The 20,618-nt window shown below is 40.9% G+C and overlaps 1 protein-coding gene across 8 annotated transcripts in view; it reads right to left on the bottom strand.

Annotated features, from left to right (window-relative positions):
- The window catches only part of tns1b (tensin 1b), a 281,948-nt gene extending 261,639 nt beyond the window's left edge, over positions 1-20,309 (bottom strand). For 4 of the 8 annotated variants that reach the window (XM_079664776.1, XM_079664769.1, XM_079664781.1 and 1 more), the window contains exon 1: positions 20,034-20,309. In XM_079664776.1, coding sequence (XP_079520902.1) covers positions 20,034-20,132 — 99 coding nt within the window. In that variant the 5' untranslated portion in view covers positions 20,133-20,309. The remainder of the gene's footprint in view (positions 1-20,033) is intronic. The other 4 variants (XM_079664775.1, XM_079664779.1, XM_079664782.1 and 1 more) reach the window with 3 other exon arrangements.
- Between the last annotated feature and the right edge of the window lie 309 nt (positions 20,310-20,618).

Genomic DNA, 20,618 nt, shown 5'->3' with positions numbered 1-20,618 from the left:
ACGTCGGCGTCTTCTCTGCATACGGCAGTTTAAACTGTATTTCCTTTATCCTGTAATATGACTTGATAGATTTAAACTCCGCACACTGAGCTCTGATTGGTCAGCAGGCGGTGCTTTCACTGAGTTGATCTCTTTTCTATAGACGCCGGAGGCGGGCAGCGTCAGGTAAAAAAAGGTTATTTAGCCTTCCCAAACCTGAGCCTCACGCGCCGCCTATGTTTGTAACCGGTTTACGGTAAACTACTGGTTTTAGTGGAGTTCTGCGCATTCAAAGGCACCATTGTAGTTATTGCATTCAGTATGGTGAGGAGAGGTGTGGAGGCCAAAGGATTTTAAACGACAATACCTATCAAAACCACAGCTTGTGCTCCTTTCTGTCGTCTGTTAAAAGATACAGAACTATTTGCATTTTGTTGTGCAAACATGTGTTGTAGACCAAACATGAAGCTTGAAACTCAACCATTGTAAGCTTAATGGTCCTAACCTCTACTATTAACATTGTTCCTCTCTCCCCTTTTGGCTATGGACCAGGGGGTAGAGTGGTCGTCTACCAATCTGAAGGTTGGTGTTTCAATGCCCAGCCCTTGCAGTCAACATGTCATTGTTTCCATGCGCAATAAATTGAACCCCAAATTGCTGCCGATGGCTGGGCTAACAGTGTATGAATGTGTATATTAAAGAGCAACTTGCAGGTTTTTTTTTTTACTACATTTATGCTCAACCTTGCCTGAAAATTACAATTAAAAATGTTAATGCAGGATTTGATATGTTTTACAAGACATAAGGGCAGGAATTCAGAGGGAAAGGAGCCGTTTTGAGCTCTGCTACTAAAAACTGCTTTTTTTTAACGTCATACGTCAAACACGTCATATTACGTCACATGGGGGAGCAACTTTCTCGGATTCGTTCTCTTCCCAATCCGCGGTAGTAGTTTGGAGTGTGAGCTAGTATTTTTTCGGTAATTTTACATTGCATTTCATCATTTGTAATCATGGTGAGCTGGAGTTTGTGCAGGTTGCACAAACTCCAGCCTGTCAAGACATCGAGTCCACAGTTTCCCTCACGGGAAAAGGACCGGAGCTAGCGTTCGTTGCTGGGTGCGTTGTGCATCCACCTCCCTGCAGCACATACTCTCCACAGCTTTAGCAGGAAACCGTATTACATCTCTCTCCCCCCCCTTCGCTGCTCTCTCTCTCTCCCCTCCGGTACACAGCACCGTAAGACGTAGTGTGGAGTTGCATTAGGTAACGCTGTGGTGGCTGTACTGCTCCAGCCGTCTACTTTGTGTTTGTTTCCCCCTGTCTGTGTTGTTTGTGTGGGCGTGATGGCTGTCACTCCTGGCTCCCGGCTCAACCTCCACTCACCTGCTGCAATCAGCTGTGCACCCTCCCCGACTACACACCTGCTTTCCATCAAGCCATTTACAACTTCATATCAACGGAGGCTCCACAACCTTTCTCCGCCAGATCGTCAAGTATCAGCCGTATCTCGCGTCTCCCCTCCGGTACACAGCACCGTAAGACGTAGTGTGGAGTTGCATTAGGTAACACGAGATACGGCTGATACTTGCGCATTAGTTTCTGTTATGGATCAGTATCAACAGTCCTGCCAGTAACGTTACTATATTATCAATACCTCTTTAGTTATAGCCTGATATATGATTGCTAACTTTACAATGTTGTGATGTGACTGACGTTAGCTAACATTAAATGTAGCTAACGCTGGTCACTCACCAAGACAGCTGCTCTGTTCTCCACTGGTTCTCCACACACCAAAGCTCCATTTCTCTCCGATGGCCGTTATTTTTTCTAATCCTTGGCTGCTCCTGGTCTCTTGGACTCATAGCAGGCTCATAATTATAATCATATGCATTTGAATATATATTTTCAACCTCTTCTGTGTCAAAACTAGCATTGTGATCCATGTTTATTCATATGTTAGACCGGCCGCTCTCCCCCATGTTACGTCACACGCGGGAGGTCACGTGCGGAGGCTTTTTTATGCGGAAGTGAAAATGTCTTACTAAAACAACGCCAGATGTCACTGTAGTGTATATTTCTGTATATGTTTTTGAAAATCTAGTGTATTCATCATTTTCCTACACATTTATTCACTGGTGTCTCTAACCTGCAAGTTGCTCTTTAATATCGCTCTGCAAAGATTAGAAGATGTTATATAAATGCAATCCATTTACCATTTACTCTTTCACACTTTCATATATTTAAGAATAGCCTAATCATGAATGCATCTGAAGTTTCTAAAGTAGATTAAAAAAACTTTAATTTTCTTTTCTTGTTTCTTCATTCTCAGCATATTATGCTTCTTTTTACGTTCCTGATTGCTGTGCATGTCTTTCCCATTAACTGGATCAAATTATCCAATTACTGGGAGGATTCTGGGAAGTATGCAGAGTACTAAAGTATACCAATATTTGCTGGTCCGAGTTAGTTTTACCTGCTGGTAGCGGCATGTGGGAGAGGTTTACCACATCAAGACAGACAAATGCAGGTACAATAACACAAACAGTGCCTTTGCAATCTTTGAAATCACTGTCAAGATAAATCGGGTGCAGTATTTTCTGAAGAATGGGTCTATTTAAGGAAGCTTCATACTCTGAAATCAAATGCAAAATATCCGCAAGAGGTTAAATTCCTGTGTGCACGGGCATTAAAGGGTAGAAGGACAGGGGTTAACCTAGCCAAGGCATCACAACCCTCTCCCGGGTCAAGCACACACTGGGCACCTTTCCACAGAGGAACACACAGAGAGGGTCTTGTTCTGCGGCCCACGTGCGGGTCAGCGCCGGCAGGTAGGAGTGAAATGATAGGCCTCCCCAGAGACACAGCACAGAGGAGGCACTGTTTCCCAACAGCTAAAGCATCCACCGGAATGCAATATGGGGCGGCAGGTAACATTCAGTTCACCGCATACCTTTATCAAAAATCTTTAAATCTCAGGAAAGCCCCCGCCCGCCGTCTGACACTTTGGTGGGAATTCAGAAACAGGGCGGATAGAGAGGTGGACCTGACAGGCATCAAACTGAAATAACGGATTTGTTTTTGTGAGGAGGGAGAGTCGGGTGTTACTTAGACAGAGTTTGGTCTGCCCGCTACTTGAATCCAATTGAGGGGTTGGCACAGAATACCTGTCCTAGATATGTTAATATGGATGTATAATGCTTGATTGGTTCATCCTGTGCATTGAGCTTAAAGGTGGGGTAGGTAATTTTGGAGAAACCAGCTCGAGTGCGCTAGAATTTGAAAATACACAACCGGAAAAGATCTGCCACTTCCTTACAGAGCCCCTCCTCCAACACACACGAACGCGCACATGACCAATGAGGGCACGAGATAAGTTTGTGCACAGATGGAAGGCTGACAGGCAGGTAGGCCATCCAGTTATTTTAGCCGGGCCGGCTCAGATGATTGGTCGTGCTTTTTACAGCGCCACGGCTTCCACAGATGACATTTTTTTTAGGGCTGTCAGTCGATTAAAATATTTGATCGCGATTAATCGCATGATTGTCCATACCGTAGTTAATCATTTTTTGTCTGTTCTAAATGTACCTTAGAGGGATATTTTTCAAGTTTTTAATACTCTTATCAACATATGAGTGGACAAATATGCTTTATGCAAATGTTTGTTTATTATCCTTTGAACAATGACAAATATTCTCATGAATATTAAACACAACAACCTCTGAACATTACAAATATCCGCCTCAATTCAACCTGGAACCTCTCTCATACAATACAAAGTGTGTGTGTGTGTGTGTGTGTGTGTGTGTGTGTGTGTGTGTGTGTGCCTGCCTGCCTGCCTGCCTGCCTGCCTGCCTGCCTGCCTGCCTGCCTGCCTGCCTGCCTGTCTGTGTGTGTGTGTGTGTGTGTGTGTGTGTGTGTGTGTGTGTGTGTGTGTGTGTGTGTGTGTGTGTGTGTGTGTGTGTGTGTGTGTGTGTGTGTGTGTGTGTGTGCGCGTGTGTGTGTGTGTGTGTGGAGAGACACTGTGATGGATCGTTGGAGCTATGTGCAACTCAGGGCATATGCTCGAACGGGAGCTGCCTGAACGCTGCAATCATGTTGCGCGCACTATCCGTGCTGAGTGTGCTGACTTTTCGTACAATGTCCCACTGTCTGGCTGCCTGCATAAAGTCAAGTGCTCGGCGAAGTTGTCGACAGACCCTGTCGAAATGTCGCTCCTCTGTTTTCATTGAAACAGCTCCTTATATCTGTTAGCGCAGCTAGCTAGCACCAGATGCTAACAACAACAATACACGTAAGGTGTGCGCGTTCTCTCTCTCGCGCGCCACACATACACACACCCTCCCGGTCCTCCAGATAGCCAGTCGGTGCCTGCCGGTGAGCTTGGAAGTGTTGTCTGCCTCAAGCGGGCGGCAGGAGCGGGGCTGTCAGCATCAGCTTGTAGATGGTATTTTAAACTCGATGCGCTCTGAAACTACGGGGCAGCCGAGGACAAAAAATACATATGCGTTAATCGCGTTAAAATAATTAGTGACCTTAATTGTTATTAACGCGTTAACTTGACAGCCCTCATTTTTATATGTATTTATTGTCAAAGCATTTCATATATTCATTGGTACCGGGATGCTAAGAGCATTCCATGGAATATCACAAAAAGTGTTTCCGAAATAAATTACATACCCCACCTTCAACTACCTTTTTTATAATAACACCATTTATTTATTTATTTTAAAACGTACTTACTACCACCTTACAAGGTTAAAATGAAGACACATGAACAACTGGGCCTGATCTCATATAAGTAGGCCTATGCGTTTATTTGTGCAAAAGTAAATTACGTTTAATAAGGGAAAATAAAAATCCCAGAATTCTAAATTCCCCTACAACTTTATTACATAATATCCAAATAATATGAATACAAAATAATATGTTAATGTTTAGGCAAATGGTGCTTTACATAAGTAAAACATGGGGTAGCTACACAAGCACAATGGAATTAAGTAAACAGTTAGCTCTGTTATTTAGCAAAGCAGGACTGTGCTTCCCCCTTTGCTGCTAGCAGCTAACAGCTAACAGCTAACAACTAACATCTAACAACTAACAGCTATCAACTAGCTAACAGCTAACGACTATCAGCCTACGTGAACTAGCTCTCCTCAAGTCAATTTCAACACGGTCTGTTGTTCACAATGTTGTTGCTTTGTAATAGTTACATGCACACAAAAATAACTTTCTTCCAGAGGAATATCTCTGTTCTGTCACATATTTTAGTGATGCTATTGAATACAGAGTTCCACAGTTATGGAATAACTGCCCTTGTTGGTGTTGTAGACTTCTGAATAGCCACACACGTCCTCAACTGTACAAAGGAAATACACTGTAAAGAAATGTTGCATAATATGCTAGCTGGCAACAGCCAACACCTGAATAGTTGATATGTTGGCTTATAGACAACAAAGGCTTTTAAATCTGAGCTAATGGGCTGGGCGTGGCTGCTTGAGGTCTTATTTGGGGTGGTTAGCAAAAGCTGTTGGAGTTGGATCATATAAAAGGAGGGAACCAAAACAATGAACTGAACATGGATAAAATCCATCTTATGGTGTTCCAATTATTATTGTTGTAACTAAAAACAAAACTCACACACACCTGGAAGATTAAGTTAAAAGAAAAAAAAACATTTGTGAAATGCTACTTATATTATGACTAGGCCTACACGGAAATGTTTACCACAATTATACATTTGAAATGTTATTCACTATTGGGTAGTTGCATGCTAGCGGCTAACATGCAGAACGCTGTTCAGACATCTCCCTGACTATTTCCACTCTATTTCCACACGCCCCCCTTTCCAGCGGTGTCATCTCAGGCCACCGTTTCCACTGCTAGAAACTTTTCTTCTTCGTCGATGCTGCTGACGCCTGCCATCTCGCTCTCTGGCGCCACCCAACGAACAGAGGCTTCTATGCCAGTACAGCGACCCATTTCTGTTTTAACCAACATACACAGAAGGTTGGTGACTCAGGTTGGAAAAAGAAAGTCCAAAAGGATCTGTTTGAGTTTGTCAAATGTAACAGAAGTTCCGCGTGCTGCACGGTCTATCACGGGCGGCCAGAGTGATAGTATATCAAACACATTTAAAATGGCTCTATTAAATGTCAGGCCTTTAGCAGGTAAATCCTTTTAATCAATGATTTTATCACCCAGCAAAATCTGGATTTTGCTGGGTGACCAAATCGAAACTTGGTTAGACCAAAACAACAGTGCAGCTGTTCTTATAGAATCAACTCCTCCCAACTTTAGTTTTATGAGTCAGGCAAGACTGCATAAGAAAAGGGGTGGAGTAGCTATTTTGTTTAATGATTTATTTCAATGCAAGCAGACTATGTATGGGAACTTTGCTTCTTTTGAATATGTGGCCCTTCAACTGAAATGCTCCTCTCAAGCTCTTTTCCTAAACATCTATAGACCACCCAAATTATGAAGGTATATATGGTGCAAAATGCGAGAGTGTGTAAAACCTGATGTGAGCACTTGCAGAAAGAAAATCTGAGCTTGTGTGCATACATTTACACTTGTATAAAATATCCACGTAACTGTGAACCAAATGTACACTTGTATAAAATATCCACCTAACTGAACCAAATTTGAAGTCGTAGAAGAAAAAAAAAAGTTTTGTAGCTTGTAGAAAAAAGTGATGAAATGTTCACTTGCAGAAAAATACATATTTTTTAAATATATTTTCCATTACAACTGCAACTTGGTTATTACAACCTCTCAAATCAGTCATTACAACTTGACGAATCTACTCTGTGGCAGTATAAATGTCTGCATGTCTGCATGTAGGGGAGGAAACTTATACAAAATGTACACCACCCCAAATTGATCATGTTGTTGATAGTGCTACAGATGCGCTGCGAATAAAATTAGACTCTGTTGCTCCTTTGAAAAAGAAGAAAATAAAACAACATAGATTAGCTCCATGGCATAATGCCGAAACCCGCAAAATAAAGCAAAAGTCGAGACAACTTGAAAGGATATGGCGTTCCACTAAACTTGAAGAATCTCGTTTAATTTGGCATATTACTCTCAATGAATATAAGAAAGCACTGCGTAAAGCGAGAGCAGCATACTACTCTTCATTAATAGATGAGAATAAGAATAATGCAAGATTTCTTTTCAGCACTGTAGCCAGGCTGACAGAGAGCCACAGCTCGACTGAGCCTTCTATTCCCATAGCACTCAGTAGTAATGATTTTATGTGCTTTTTTAACGATAAAATTGTTACTCTTAGAAACAAAATCAATGACCTCTTGCCTTTGACCAGTATAGTGTTATCAACAGCTCCCGGAAACGTAAGTTCTAATAATATTACACTAGATAGTAAACTAGAATGCTTTTCAGCCATAAACCTTGAACAATTAAATTCAATGATTCTCTCTTCTAAACAATCAACGTGTATCTTAGACCCGATTCCAACTAAGCTGTTAAAAGAAGTTTTTCCATTAATTAGCACTTCTTTATTAAATATTATGAATATGTCTTTATTATCAGGCTATGTTCCAAAATCATTCAAAGTAGCAGTGATAAAACCGCTTCTTAAAAAGCACAACCTCGATCCAGAGGTTTTAGCCAACTATAGACCTATTTCTAATCTTCCGTTCCTCTCAAAAATTCTTGAGAAAGCAGTCGCAAAACAGCTGTGTGATTACTTAAGAAACTATGATTTATTTGAAGATTTTCAGTCTGGCTTTAGAACACAACATAGCACAGAGACAGCTCTGGTTAAAGTCACAAATGACATTCTAATAGCCTCTGACAAGGGACTTGTCTCTATTCTTGTCTTACTCGATCTTAGTGCTGCATTTGATACTATCGACCATGATATCCTATTGCAAAGACTAGAGCACTTAGTTGGCATACAGGGAACTGCTTTAGGCTGGTTTAGGTCTTATCTATCTGAACGCTCTCAGTTTGTACGTGTCAACGATGAATCTTCCATGCAAACCAAAGTTAGCCATGGAGTGCCACAGGGCTCAGTGCTTGGACCTATTTTGTTCACCCTATATATGCTTCCGTTAGGCAATATTATAAGGAATCATTCTGTAAACTTTCATTGTTATGCGGATGATACTCAACTATATTTATCAATCAAGCCTGATGAAATTAATCATCTAAATAAAATTCAAGACTGCCTCAAGGACTTAAAAACGTGGATGACCTTACATTTTTTGATGTTAAACACGACCAAAACTGAAGTTATTGTACTTGGCCCGAAGAATCTACGAAACAAATTATCTAAAGATATATTAACTATGGATGGCATTAATTTGGCCTCCAGTGAGACTGTAAGGAATCTTGGTGTTATATTTGATCAGGATTTATCCTTTAACGCCCACATAAAATCAATTTCAAGGACCGCCTACTTCCATCTACGTAACATTGCAAAAATCAGGCATATCTTGCCTCAAAACGATGCAGAGAAACTAGTCCATGCATTTGTTACTTCAAGGCTGGATTATTGTAACTCCTTATTATCAGGGTGTACCAAGAAGTCAGTCAAGTCGCTTCAGCTGATTCAAAATGCTGCAGCTCGTGTACTAACCAGAGTTAGGAAAAGGGACCACATTACTCCTGTTCTGGCTGCCTTACACTGGCTCCCTATAGAACACAGGATAGAATTTAAAATTCTTCTTCTCGCCTACAAAGCCCTTAATGGGCAGGCGCCATCTTACCTTAAAGAACTCATTATACCCTATTGTCCTACTAGGGCATTGCGTTCCAAGAATGCAGGGTTGTTGGTTGTTCCTAGAGTCTCTAAAAGTACAATGGGAGCCAGAGCCTTTTCTTATCAAGCTCCACTTTTGTGGAATCAGCTTCCAGTTTGTGTTCGGACGGCAGACACCCTATCCGTTTTTAAGAGTGCGCTTAAGACCTTCCTTTTTGATAAAGCTTATAGTTAGGGCTGATTAGATTCAGCCCCTAGTTTTGCTGATATAGGCTTAGTTTGTCGGGGGACATCTTACTTCTTCCTTCTCTCTGTCTATACCTGTGTACTCTCATGTTCCGATTAACCCAGCTTCCCCAAATTTCTTTCTTTTTGGTGTCTATATACGCCGGGATCCGGAGTCATGGATGATCCTGCGGTCCTGTGTCATGGATTGCGAGTCCTGGATCTTGAGTCGTGGCTGCGGTCCTGGATCATAAGTCCTGGATGGATATCCTCGTGGATTCATCTTCTTATTATACACACATGCATTTCAAAACATTTGGACTACCTATGTTGCAAATGTATTATCTTTTCAATTTACACACGGCATCTATTGCACGTCTGTCCGTCCTGGGAGAGGGATCCCTCCTCTGTTGCTCTCCCTGAGGTTTCTCCCATTTTTCCCTTTAAACTGTGGGTTTTCTCTGGAAGTTTTTCCTTGTACGATGTGAGGGTCTAAGGACAGAGGGTGTCGTATTGTCATACTGATATTCTGTACAAACTGTGAAGTCCACTGAGACAAATATAACATTTGTGATATTGGGCTATATAAATAAACATTGATTGATTGATTGATTGATAAATCGACGAATCTGCGGTCTTGACTTTTGCTACACTTCTTGCGATAAATGTGTCGCAAAACTAATTTTCACCTGTAGATCAGCTGTAGGTGTGGGGGAGGGAGGGGGTTGGAGCGAAGGGGCGGAGCTATCAGAACGACGAGGCTTGACTGCGGGGCTAACGGTTCGTGTCGCTACCTGTCCGCTGATATGGTGCGTCAACCAACGATAAGTTTTGCCCATTACTTGCCCAGTATTACTTTAAATATTATTATTGTGATTGAGGATTAAATTCGCTTTGAAGACCACCGTTTTATATCGTGCAGTTTAGCGGCAAAATAACGTCAGTTAGCCAGCTAACGCTAGCTTTGTTGAGTTTATGCTAGCTAAACAAGTAGTGGTTGTAGTCTACAGCAGTAATTAATATATTGTAGCCTACTGCTTTGGCACTGACGGTTGATAACCATTTATGAAAATAAAACCAATTGAACTGTACTGAAATAATGACACGTTTTTTATAATTGTCTTGGGCTCCTGCTGTGTTTTTAAAGCCTTTGTAAATTATCCATGCTATTTTCTAGAACGAAGACTTCAGAATCTTAAAATCCCTTGACGTTTGTATGCAATTGTGCTAAATTCAACTCTGGAATCAAGCAAATATTAATATGTTTGCATGACATTAGTTATTTATATTTTGCCATCACTTAATTATACGTTTAATACATTTAAGTCAAGCTAAGGTACATGTGATGGTAGCTAGTTAGTGCTCTTACCTGTGAGGCCTCCTCCAAACAGCATAATAACCAGACTGTATCAATAAAACTAAGTACCAGTTCTAGATCCTTGACTTTAGACAAACAATTCAAGAGACAACATGTATTTAAAGACCAATCTTTATTTGAATGTTCCTCTTAACCTGATATATTAGTTATACAGTAATAGTATTGACAATCTAAAAAAACTGAGCAACTCAACTGTCAACTTTATATTTCTTATTGTCTAAAGCATTTATTATTTGCTTATTATTTTTTCCCCTCATATTCAGTGTGGACGGATTGAGACAGCGTGGTATCCATAGAGCTGCAGAGACTTCAGGGAGAAACCTCTGTGTTATGGACGTCCTGTCTGTTGGTTTGGAGAGGACTGAGGGTCTTTCATCAGCGAGGAGGTCCAGGCCTGATGGAGGAGCCCATGCTGGGCAAAGCTGTTACCAACTGCACAGGCCTAGTCTGTCACGTTATTTGACTAAATGTGTTGACTTATACATTTAATAGGCTTTACACCTTCTGTCCATATGTGCTTTTTATTTAAAACATTTTTGATTAACTTTTGGTTCACATTTCAATAAATTGTATTTGCATTTGCACTCCTTTCGTCCATTATTCTTACTGAAAATAGATTAAACATTCACTGAAGATTGGCCCCATTTATTTGTGACGCTGCAAACTCTGCGGTACAAGGCACAAGTGTTGTGAAGCTCATAAAGTGAGGCAAATAGAAATAATCAGCTGATGGAGTGTAGATGTGGAAATCTATGCATCCCATCAGCTGACTATGTTTTTCGCCACACTTTATAAGCCTGACTATAACCACCCCTTCTCTGAGGTGCAGGCAGCGTCACAAACAAATGAATGTCCTGATAGACTACAAAAATATTCGGTGTGCAGATCTTTGTTTTCACAATAAAAGTAGTTTCTTAGTGAATGTCGTGTACTGCTCTTAAAATCTCATCAAATCAGCTTTTAATTTTCCTCTTGGATGTTCTTCTTGACCCTCAGAGAAAGAGGGGATGTCTTTCAGGCATGTCCTTTCCTAACAAAAATTACAGGAAACATAAAACATATTATTGCAGAACAAGTGTGTTATTTATGAAAGCGGTGTGTTTGTGTGTTTAGGGGCTGTAGATATAATTATTTTGTAATTGTAATCAGATTATGAATGAACAGTATGAAATTCATCAACATAATCATTTAACTGTTACAAAACGTAGTGCAACTGTAGAAGCTTGCTCTGCTGTCTCACTGAAAGAATAACTTTTACCACTTTTTTACAGACAATATTGAGAGATAAATAGTAGCAGTTCTCACTATGTGTTAAATATCTTTGCCTTCAATACATTAAATTAGAAAGCTGACAAAATCATATTGCTTGTTAACCTCTAAATGTAACTTTTTGCATGGAAAAAACCCTCAACTTCACTGATGTGTAGGTGTTTTAGTATTGTTTAATGGTATGTATATCAGTGTATTAAAGTCAATACTTCATTTATGCAAACCAATATCTTTCTTGATTCTTTGTACAGTATGAAAACAATTTATTTGTACCTGTGCTGAAGTTCACTGCTGTGAGGAGTCCAGTTCTCTCTCTCACTCTCTGGTCCAGCCTGTCTGCATCACCTGGACACCTTAAACCAGTGCTTCTCAAAGTGGGGTCCGCGACCCCCCGGGGGTCCGTGGCACTCTGCCAGGGGGTCCGTGAAACGTTTTCAGATTCATTCATTTAAATTATCATATCATTTTTTTTTCATTTTTTTTTTTTTTACAAAAGGCTTCATAGTTCAACAAATAATATTTTATTTTTTTAATCTAAAATAGTTCATAGATTACGTTCTAATCTAACAAATCTATACATTTAAAAATCAAGCGCGTCACCCGTTACCAGGGAAAAAACAATAACTGGTACGTCAGTCAGAGAGCGCCACTGCTATCATCATAGAGATATAACAAGGCTAGCAAACTCCGAAGATGGACAGATTTTTAAAAACGACCGGTTACGGCTACAAATGAAGTAAATGAAAAACAAAAAAAAGTATCTCCAATATGGATTTATTGAAGTGGAAGGGAAACCGGAATGTCTGATATGCCTGCGGTGTCTTGCCAATGAGGCGATGAAGCCTGCCAAATTGAAGAGGCACCTCGAGACCAAGCATCCAGATTATGTAAAAAAAGACCGGGCTTTTTTTTTAGAGGAAGGGCGAGGACTACTGCCAGCAACAACAACGGATGGTTAATGTTACGTCTGTTTCTGCTAAAGAGCAGACGACGAATTTAGGACATGTCTGCTGATATCAAATCACAACTGCTGGAAAGACTGAGAGGGTCTAAATTTGCGGTTCAATTGGATGAGTCCACTGATGTGTCCGGCTCTGCGCGGCTCATCGCACTGGCGCGAGAGGAGAGGGAGAGCCGCAGAAGTGAGACTGACTGAGATTACTTTGAGCAACATGCATGGGAATAAGTTACAATACATTTGTGTATATTTCTCGCTATTCAGATGGTCTGCTGCCTGGTGCTGCTGTTGCGCAATGTGCAGTAGTGTCCTTTTTTCGCACCATGACATTATCAGTTATGAATTTGTTTTTCACTGCTTGAGAAAATGGACTTGTGGCTGAGAGCGTGTGAAAAATGTCAATTGTGTGAGAGTTGGCAGCCCTGTGAACTCTCTTGACATTATTATGTATGAAACTGCCAATCAGATTTATTTACTTATTAATCGAAGGTGCCGGAACGCTGTTCTGGATCGTTCCCGCCCACTATCACCACTGTGTGTGTGTGTGTGTGTGTGTGTGTGTGTGTGTGTGTGTGTGTGTGTGTGTGTGTGTGTGTGTGTGTGTGTGTGTGTGTGTGTGTGTGTGTGTGTGTGTGTGTGTGTGTGTGTGTGTGTGTGTGTGTGTGTGTGTGTCTTACCGTTGATTGACGCGCCATGTCAGCGGACTGGTAACGACACGAACCGTTAGCCCCGCAGTCAAGCCTCGTCGTTCTGATAGCTCCGCCCCTTCGCTCCAACCCCCCTCCCTCCCCCCACATCTACAGCTGATCTACAGGTGAAGATTACTTTTGCGACACATTTATCGCAAGAAGTGTAGCAAAAGTCAAGACCGCAGATTCGTCGATTTATACTGCCACAGAGCAGATTCGTCAAGTTGTAATGACTGATTTGAGAGGTTGTAATAATCAAGTTGCAGTTGTAATGAAAAATATATTTTCCGAAAGCCGAAAGGGCCTTTTTAACCATTTTCGGCCGATAATGTTCGGTGGCCGAATATTCGGTGCATCCCTCATAATTACAGGCCAATATCAAACCTTCCTTTTTTTTAAGCATATTGATTGAAGTTGTTTTTCAACAGTTGAGTCATTTCATGTTTTTAACTGACGGTTTTGATTTGTTTCAGTCGGGCTTTCGACCTAACCACAGCACTGAAACTGCTCTTGTAAAGGCCTTAAATTACATCCATTTGAACACAGACAGTGGCAGAATATCAGTTTTAGTATTATTAGATCTCAGCGCTGCCTTTGATACTGTTGACCACAACATTTCGCTAGACCGTCTAGAAAACTGGGTGGGAGTTTCAGCTCTAAATTGGTTTAGTACCTACTTAAAGAGCCTGTGACACGAGTTTCCCCCATCATCCAAACCCATCAATTTCAGTAAACATTGTCCCCTTGAAAACCGTTACTGAACTGATTTTGGATATTTGTACTTTGATAACCATTAATCTGCCCTTCAATGTTGACCATTTTCTGGATCTTCTCTGGGATTCTTCAAGTCCCGCCAAATTATGTGTGACGTCATTGCGGGCACAGCGCTCCAGCTGCACCGTTCAGGATCCAAGCATCTGCATGTAAACGCACGATGGCGCACACAGCAGCAAGCTCAGACAGCGATGATAGTTTAATTTTGAACGTGTCTGAGAGCTCATATGAGGCTGAAGGATCGGTTTATGTTGTATCTGGTGCGTCAATATGGGCGATCATACGGTCATTTAGCCAGTGGTGGACCGGGACTAAAAATCATCCCGGGACTCTCGACCGGCCCACTTCGGTACCGCTAGTAAATTGTCAACGGGGGGAGTGGGGGATGTGCTAGTGACTTATCCGACTGGCCCACTTCGGTACCGGCCCATCGGGATTCGTCCCGATGGCCAGACCGCCACTGCACCCAGCCCAGCCCATGTAAACTGTCAACGGGGGGATCCTCGCTGCGGGCAAACGGTGGACCTAGTGTACCGATCGGAGTCGGAATAATAATAATAATAATAATCTGTGCATTTTATCCATTAATTTCCCCAACATTGTGGTAAAAAAAAAACACACGTTTAATCCATGTTGGTGTACTACAACTACAAAAAGCATCGGTTTGTTTTCTCATCAGGAAATGCAGACCGGCTCAAACAAACGATTTTTAAACCATCATCCTCACGATCATTTAATATATCATATGTTCGCCGAATTGACATGAAAGCACTAATAAATGTAGTTTCATCCACTTGACTTTACAACTACAAAATAATCGATTTGTTTTTATATCACATCCGACGGGAGGAAATTCAGCAGCTCTCACTACCGATTTGTAATCCTAATTTAATCATCATCTTCACCACGATCATTTATGTTTATGTTCACCGAATTTACATGAAAGCACTGACAAATATGAATATACTGTAGTCAACTTCATTAAAAAGTTATTAACGTGCCTAAACTCAGTAATTCACCATTTCTACGCATGAAAACACACTTTGTCCGTGTTTGGTTCTCTCACCGCACAGTGAAGCGTTCCCGCATTGACGTCACTTCCGGCTTCCCCCAAAACTACGAAATGAGTCGAAGGAATTTCCCCGCGATGTTCGAAATTATTTATATTTATCGGAACAGTATCGCACCTTCTTTTTTAAACTGACGGTTCAAGATTACTAGTAGCCCAATATTTCATTGCACAACAGTTGTTGGGAGGCTGTCACAGGACAGAACAAACTTTTTCTCAATAGGCAACTACACATCAACTTTGACCAATATGTCATGCGGGGTTCCTCAAGGCTCTATCTTAGGACCTTTGCTTTTTAATATTTATATGCTACCTCTGGCTGAAATTATTAAAAAGAGCAATCTAAGCTATCACATCTATGCAGACGACACCCAGATTTATTTTAAAATCACACCAGGAGACTATTCCCTGATTAGAACACTGAGCAAGTGCATTGAGCACATCACTGACTGGATGACTCAGAACTTTCTCCAACTGAACAAACAAAAAACAGAGATCATTGTTTTTGGAGCAATGAAGGACCGATTAAATGTAATCACAGAGCTTCAGTCGGCAGACTACAAAACCACTAATAAAGCCAGAAATCTAGGTGTAGTGATGGACTCAGACCTGAATTTCAACCGCCATATTACAACAGTCATTAGGTTTGCTTATTATCACCTGAAGAATACATCGAGGATTAAAAAACTAATGTCACAACAGGAATTAGAAAAGCTTGTCCATCCTTTTATTTATCAGTAGACTCGACTTCTGCAATAGTTTATTCTCAGGGCTGACTAAAAAATCCATCAGAAAGCTGCAGCTGATTCAGAACGCTGCTGCACGTGTCCTCACTAACACTAAAATTGTGAATCAAATCAGTCTTGTTCTGAAATCTCCACATTGGCTTCCAGTCTGCCAAATAATTGATTTTAAAGTACTATTGCTAGTTTTTAAATCATTACATGGTTTAGGACCAAAGTATATTGTTGAACTCCTACATAATTACGAGCCATCAAGGTGCCTCCGGTCTTCTGGGACGGGTCTGCTATCGGTTCCGAGAGTAACAACAAAACATGGAGAGGCAGCGTTTAGCTGTTATGCCCCAACACTCTGGAACAAACTACCCAAATCATGCACATCCGCAGAAACGCTTACTATTTTTAAATCGAGACTAAAAACATATCTCTTTGCCGCTGCTTTTAATTGAGATGATCATATTAGAACTACAGTATGCCTTTTAAACATGTATTGTACACCTGTGGTGTTAATTTTTATTATTTTATTATCTTTGTTTTGTAATGCCTAATGTAAAGTGCCATTGTATAATGTGTTTTTACTGTATTTATTCCTAAAAAGTCTTTTAATTTGTTTTGTAAAGCACTTTGAATTGTCGCGTATAGAAAGGTGCCATATAAATAAACTTGCCTTGCCTTGCCTTGCCTTAAAATTGCTTATCTATTTTTTCTGTAAAGGATCCTCAAAGTTATCCCTGACCTGGTTTTCAAGATGTTCCAGCAGAACAGTACAATGGATCATCTTCATTAAATGCATTTCAGTCCAATCATGTTCTGTTCTTCTGTCTACTATCTGTCAGCCCAGGAACTGCCATTATATAATAGCCTCTAGATGCAAAACAAACAGTGCACATTCTTCAGAAACCTATTCAAGAGCCCCTCATCTGGTTCAAAGTATTGGCTGTTTTCTTTGGTTTTATATGAGGGTTTTACATTCTGGTCGATAGTTATCGCTCTTCAAAGTTCTGCACTGTGGGCCTCCCTGAGCGCCGCTGACAGGAGCAGCCCAAGCTCTCTTCTTCATGTCAGACACAAACCACAAGCATCACACAAACACAAGGAGCAGATACCACAGGAAGTAACTTCTCTGCACCTGAGCAGTCCTCCGACACAAACATCAGCATGAAGCAAAGGTATTCAAAAATAAACGGAGATCAAAGCATTTGCCAAGGAAAATAATCATTCAACACAAGAAGCATTCTACGGTGCCTTCAATACAGAACCATGGAACCTTATAGTGTTTGGAAATTGATCCAGATTCTGACAACATAAACTGTGTCTCAGCAAGAAAAAGCTCCACGTTTCAAAGTTCCTTCTGAAGTCTGTGTGTGTGATTTGTAACACTCAGCTTCTCTGACACTTGGCAACTTCTCTGGAGCGACTACTTTCAACACTTTAGCATCACTTCATTCCTCCAACCACAGCTCTGCTGGCTGAAGTCAGGGCATTCCTTCCCCACAGCTCTCCCTGTGCCCACAGCCCTGAACGCCTCAGTGCCAGTTGCTGTACTGTGCCAACGGAAATCTAAGCGTATCTGGGAAAAGTCCTCCAAGAGGTCTAGAAGTGTCTCTTTTGGTGTTACTTCCTAGGAGCAAAGGAATTATACTACGTAATATACAGAATATTTAAGTTCGCTGGGCATCTAACCCAGTCATACACATCCATGAGTACTTGTATGGTATACAGTTGCTAAAGATTGTGAAGTAGATCAGATAGGAAAATGGGAAATACGGTGGGACAGAAATAATAAAAGTATGTGTCCAAATGTCCATACTTTCGATACAAATAAACAGCCGAATAAGATATTATCCTTATGCCATATGAATGACCAAAATAGCCAATAAACTACCAGCTGGATTAGACCCCATCGGCTATTGGTCTGATGATGTTTTAGCCTCTCGGGACAATGGCTAATATGTTGTTGACATTTGAGCCTTTTCGGTTTGCTGCTCATACTTAACAGTCCGATTATTAACTGAAAACGTGAGAATGGAGTTGGAGTTAAGAGTAAAATAATGGTTTCAAATGTTACTAGTTTACCACCCAATTATCAGCTATAGAAGAGCTAAATTGTCATTGGTTTCCAAGATCTATTTTTGCCAATGCCTCTGCCTATTTTCCTTTCTACACTCCACAAATCTCGTCCTTTTGCCTAGAGATTTTACATTCATATATGTTTAAACAGACTAGCAATCGACCAGACGTGTCAACCTAAATGGCTAAATGGAATGTGGTAATATTGGTAAAGCGGCTTCTGACACTAAAAGAGGTGGTAGGACAATTGAGGTACTACAAAACTACTTAGAAAAATACAAGAGACCTGGCAATAACAGTGACAGTCTCCATCACATCCGTTTTCAATAACTTCAGGTTTTACAATCAGTCTAAATGAACACATTTAAGAAGGGGTATTTGAGCTCATCTGATAAGGCTGCAGGGATATGTCACAGAAGAACTGTTGCGAAACCCTTACCACAACTTTAGAGCAAATAAAGGCATGTGGAAAGAGGTCCTCTTTCTATGCTCTCTTTATCTTTAAGAGGATAATATAGTGCCATGGTTTTAGTGAGCAGCTATATAGACAAGATGACACCATGGGTAAATACAGAGCATCACAAAACGTTGTGTCATATTTTGTTGATTCTACCATGTCTGATTAAATAAAGTCCAGAAAATATTACTTATTAATGTTAAAACCACACTGTCAGTTTATTGAATACAGCCAAGCTGAAGCCATATTATAATTATGAAGAGGGAAATAAGTCCTTGGTCCATGAGCAACTTCAAATATTGTCACCAAACAGACTCACCCTACCGAGGCTGATTACAGCCAGAATTTGGTAAAGTGACATGATGAGTCTAAATCAAATGGCACATTTTCCATGGTGGATTTTTCTGTGATAATAGGAAGAAGTTAAGCTGCTGGAGAGTTTGGAAAATGTTTAACTATATCTACAAGTTCTAAATATTCTCCGATGGGACCCGGTGCAGCGTGGTTTCCTTTGAACAGAAGCTAAAAGCTCATTTCCACACATAGAAGATAAATCACCCCTGACTGGTCCGCTGTGTGAAGTGAGGTTTTGGGTCAGACAGAGAAATCAGTGCAGGTCACTGAGCACATTCAACAGGGCAGATTACAGCCTCTGACTGCAAAGCACTATTATATTTACAATGTACACACGTGCACTAACCAACACAAACACTCCAGAAGAGGGAAAGAGAACAGAAATATTTCCATGACATCAGTACAGGTAGGGCCAATCTGTGTGTGTTTTTATCTTGGAGGGCAAGCATGACTGAACTTGGCCTTTTTTTCAGGGTTGCACTTGGCAGTCATTATAGTGCATGGTTCACCTCATTCACTCACAGAGGTCTGTGAATGCCAAATGTGAAAGCAGGTATTAGAGACACAATATACCTGGATTGATGATTGTGAAGCTGTTTCTGTCTGTACCAACCACTGGCTATATTCTGCTCTGCCATGTGAACTGGCTGAAACACTCATTCCTTTTAGACAGTGGTGTACTTAAAATGTTGAAGTACTTGAGTATTTCCATTTTATGCTACATTTGTACTTCGACTGCACTACAATTCAGAGGTAAATACTGTACTTTTAATCTACTACCTTGAAGTAATACCTTTAGTTACTTTGCAGATGTAGATTAGTGATAAACAATAAAAATCAATACTTTAGATACACCTGGATTATATTCACAATTAGTTGAAATTAGTTCCACCTTTACCAGCTTGATAAACACACCAATACTGTACATCAGTAATTATAACCGAAACATAATTAAAATGATTCTGAAATGGGCCAATCTGCATAATGAATACAGTTCCTTTTGGAATTATTGAAATATTTAGATGCCAGTACTTTTGTTATTTTACTTGAGTAACACTTTCAATACAGGACTTTTACTTGTATCAGAGTATACACTTTGGTATTTCTACTTTTTCTTAAGTAAAAGTACTTCGTCCACCAAAGGACTCAGTACACTACTTATGAGTTTAAGTGGAAGCAAAGGTTGACAGTTATTATCTGAATAACTGACATAAAGATAGTCAGTTGGGGAGTAAGAAATCAATTTTACATGCAGATAAACACTTGGAAATACACGCACCCGGTCTGCACTAAACCCCTGTCAGCTCGTGTTTGACTCCCACTCGTGTGTGCACTTTTGTCAGTTACCTTTGTCAGGCTCTCTTTCTTCTTCTCCTCCTCATGTTGGTGAACGGGCATGAGCAGAAAGTCCTCTTCACAGCAGATGAAGCTCACGGTGCATCCCATCCGAGCGAACCCACACACACGTCCATTCAAACTCAACTCCACTCGGTTCCCCTTTCCCTCTCCTCACGTCTCCGCTGCGGGACTTCACTTTGACTTTATCCCGCTAGAACAGCCTGCAAATCTGCGCAGGCGGCCAGTCATCACTGCGGTTTTAAATTAGTGTTATAAAATGTGTTTTTTAGAGTTTTGCTGAGCTCCTGCCGCCCCGCGCACTTTCTACTGCACGCTCTCAGCCTCCACGCGCTGCCTGCTGCCACACTGAGGTGAAGAAACTTCCCTCTGCACACACGACAAACATACACACACCCTGAGGAAACACACACACACACACACACACACACACACACACACTCACACACACACACACACACACACACACACACACACACACACACACACACTGAGGACTCACACACTGAAGCCTCACACAGGTACAGCACGATATTGCAACTTTAACCTTAATAAATTAGCAATACTACAGTGTAA

This window comes from Notothenia rossii (genome assembly GCF_949606895.1).
Source record: "Notothenia rossii genome assembly, chromosome: 2".
NCBI lineage: Eukaryota > Metazoa > Chordata > Actinopteri > Perciformes > Nototheniidae > Notothenia > Notothenia rossii.
The sequence above is the reverse complement of the archived record's forward strand: the minus strand, read 5'-3'. Positions and strand labels throughout refer to the sequence as shown.